Genomic DNA, 2,805 nt, shown 5'->3' with positions numbered 1-2,805 from the left:
CTGTGCGCTATTTCCTGATGTGGTAATTAGGGCAAAGGGCATGTTCCGACTTGAGTTTTCCGGCCGACTATCACGGGACTCAGAGGTACTGGTGACTAAGCTACAATTCTTCCAGATTTTTGTCAACCAAGGGGAACAATTAAGGCGTTGACATCTGACATTTTCTCATTGCTTCTTAAAAATTGAGAGTCATAACAGCAGCATGCCGCCGCGGCTCTTGAGTAAACCCTATTTTAGGGTCTTAAATGGTATGTTATCACACTGCTTATTTGCGTATGCTTGCGCTGCTTGGCCTCGTTTTAACATACATATTAAGCGTCCACATTACAAAACCAATTCACAGCACCATCTTTGGGACCTTCCCTAGCCTCGTCGAGCAGATCGCAATTCAGTAGCAACAGCCGCACGAAAACGAGGAAAGGCCAGAATCCATACGCAATTGCGCAGGCTCGACAACGGAAAGCGGCGAATTTGTCCCGACAGGCTGTGTTGAAAAAAGAACGAGCTTCTTCTGCCTATGGGGACCCCGTGCTCGGCAATCCCACCCCCTTCATCGAATCGCTAATGCCAAAGCGATCCGGAGACTCTGCTACCCTCACGTCTACGTCTGCGTCGCAACAAGGAAGTAAGAAGGCGACAGATTTCCAATCTGCCTCCTCTCCTCAGGCTCCAGACCTCAACCACTACCTGACCTCTACGGAATTCCAAGCGGCCCTTGAACGGTCGAAACACCTTACAGAGCCTGTGGTGAACAAGCAGAGCCATTTAAGCGATCCGCAAGCCAACGAGGAAGCTCGGCTCGCACATGAAGAAGCGCACCGTAACGCACAACAAGCAATGAGCCGAATTATCCAGCTGGAGAATGGCAGCAACAAGGATCGAACCCGGGTGAATATCCAGCGATGCATACATACTTTTGGTAGACATGTTACGGACTCACTGCTCGAGTCCAAGCCTCCGGCGGCCATCGATCCCTCAGCGCCCCAGTACCCGGCAAGACCAGCACGAGTGGGACCGGACACAGGTTCCTCCGAGGTGCAGGCTGCTATTCTGACGACCAAGATCCAGGTGCTTGCTCAGCAGATAGCCAAGTACGGACACAAGGACAAACATAACAAGCGGAATCTCCGGGTGCTTGTTCACAGGAGACAGCGGCTGTTGAATTATTTGAGGAGGAAGGAGCGCGGCGGTCCGCGGTGGCAGAACTTGATGAGTAACCTTGGGTTGACTGATTCGTCTTGGAAAGGGGAAATCAGTTTGTAGGGGCTCCTACTGATGGATACAAGGCATCGTCTTTGTTCTTTTGCGGTTTGCGATTTTCTAGACAGCAATGTGTTCTTTGTTTGCTTTTCGCTGTCATCGTTATGCTTTCATTTACTACTGGTCAAGTCATTCCATCGCTTTGACGTCTCTCAAGGAATCTACGTGTATTGTACAATGGGCGACCGTCATTTCTTTTCCACTTTGTCCAATGTATTAGTAGTACTACATAGTAACTAGTTTATAACTACGCCTGGGATGATGTTGAGGATTTAACCCGCCATTTTTATAAGGGCAGAACAACACAGGTAACTAAAGGCAATACCCGAAATTCCAAATAATGCACAAGGGCAGACTAATCCTATTCTATTATTATGAACTCGGAACTTCCCCCCGTTGCCCTGCTGCCCGGGAATAGTACTAGTATTCACCCCTGGCCGTGAAGTCGATCCGGCCTCACCGCCTTCTTATTCTAGTATTCTGCCGCCTAGTTTGCCTTCACTTTCCTTGCCAAACTAAGTAATTATTTCTTGATCACAGCAACGAGCGGCCTTTACGCAACAGCACAACACAACACACCACACCACAACAACACAACACGATACTCTCCATCGCAACAATAGTAAATATCTCCTTCTCCCACTTCTCTCTCTCCCCATCCTCTTCGTCTCCTCATACCCCCACCAACTTCGACAATCACATAGTGAACCACACTATCAAAGCATCCTGCAAGTTCAAGCTCAATAGTTTTCGACTGAAAGTTCTCACGCAGCCCATTTCATCCCCTCATTCCTTCTTTTACATATGTTCCTCACTTAGCCTTCGTCCAACCCTCACTGTCATCCTCTTTAAACGATTTTCATTGTACTGCTAGTACTCTGCCAATCCCAAGTCTGCCACACAACTTCATTTGGTGTCTGTCCAACAGTACCTGACGGCGTCTCCTGACGGCGTCTCCTGACTCTCGCTAAGCTGGTTCTATCGTGGTTTGTTTATATCATGCCCTGTAGCACTCCTCCTTGCCAGCGCACTGGACATTACTGACAGTGCCTAGATTAGAGCCTAACGCCTCATAAAACAGCTGTTTGACGCTCTAAATCAAGGCTGGGTACTCTGCCCTCTGCAACACCATGCGCACTCGATCGCAGCCAATTTCCCCAAACGGGTTTCAGTCGCTAGAAATCGCGCCTCGCAGACGGAAGGCGCAGACAACCGCGACTGCCTCCACGGCCACCAAGGTCACCAAGCCCGCGGCGGAGGCAAGCGCCAAGGTTGAGAAAAAGAAACCTGGAAAGCGCGGCCCCAAGAAAACGTCGAAGAAAACCGCGAGCAAGTCCAACGAATCCCTGAACAGTGCTGATAACAGTAGCGATGCCCCAGCCCCTGTGTCCACCGATGCTGCATCTGTCAATGCGCCCAATAACGGTGTTATGACATCACGACCCACCAAAGGACCCGTTGAGCAATCTATCACAGATAAATGTGAGCAGTCTCCTTTTTCTTCAACTTCCCCTTTAATAACCGCAACTCCCGTGGACGTTGGTT

At 49.6% G+C, this 2,805-nt stretch overlaps 2 protein-coding genes across 2 annotated transcripts; both read left to right on the top strand.

Annotated features, from left to right (window-relative positions):
* Window positions 1–202: 202 nt before the first annotated feature.
* HCAG_06812 (predicted protein) lies at window positions 203–1,263 on the top strand (the record flags this gene model as incomplete). Its single annotated transcript, XM_001539157.1, has 2 exons — window positions 203–248; window positions 344–1,263. The coding sequence occupies 2 exons, from the start codon at window positions 203–205 to the stop codon at window positions 1,261–1,263; spliced, it is 966 nt and encodes a 321-aa protein (XP_001539207.1).
* A 1,127-nt stretch (window positions 1,264–2,390) lies between these two features.
* Window positions 2,391–2,694, top strand: HCAG_06811 (predicted protein; the record flags this gene model as incomplete). The annotated part of the gene is made up of 2 exons (XM_001539156.1): window positions 2,391–2,531; window positions 2,641–2,694. The coding sequence occupies 2 exons, from the start codon at window positions 2,391–2,393 to the stop codon at window positions 2,692–2,694; spliced, it is 195 nt and encodes a 64-aa protein (XP_001539206.1).
* Window positions 2,695–2,805: the final 111 nt, after the last annotated feature.

Source organism: Histoplasma capsulatum, genomic scaffold, assembly GCF_000149585.1.
Source record: "Histoplasma capsulatum NAm1 scaffold_6 genomic scaffold, whole genome shotgun sequence".
Taxonomy (NCBI): domain Eukaryota; kingdom Fungi; phylum Ascomycota; class Eurotiomycetes; order Onygenales; family Ajellomycetaceae; genus Histoplasma; species Histoplasma mississippiense.
The sequence above is the reverse complement of the archived record's forward strand: the minus strand, read 5'-3'. Positions and strand labels throughout refer to the sequence as shown.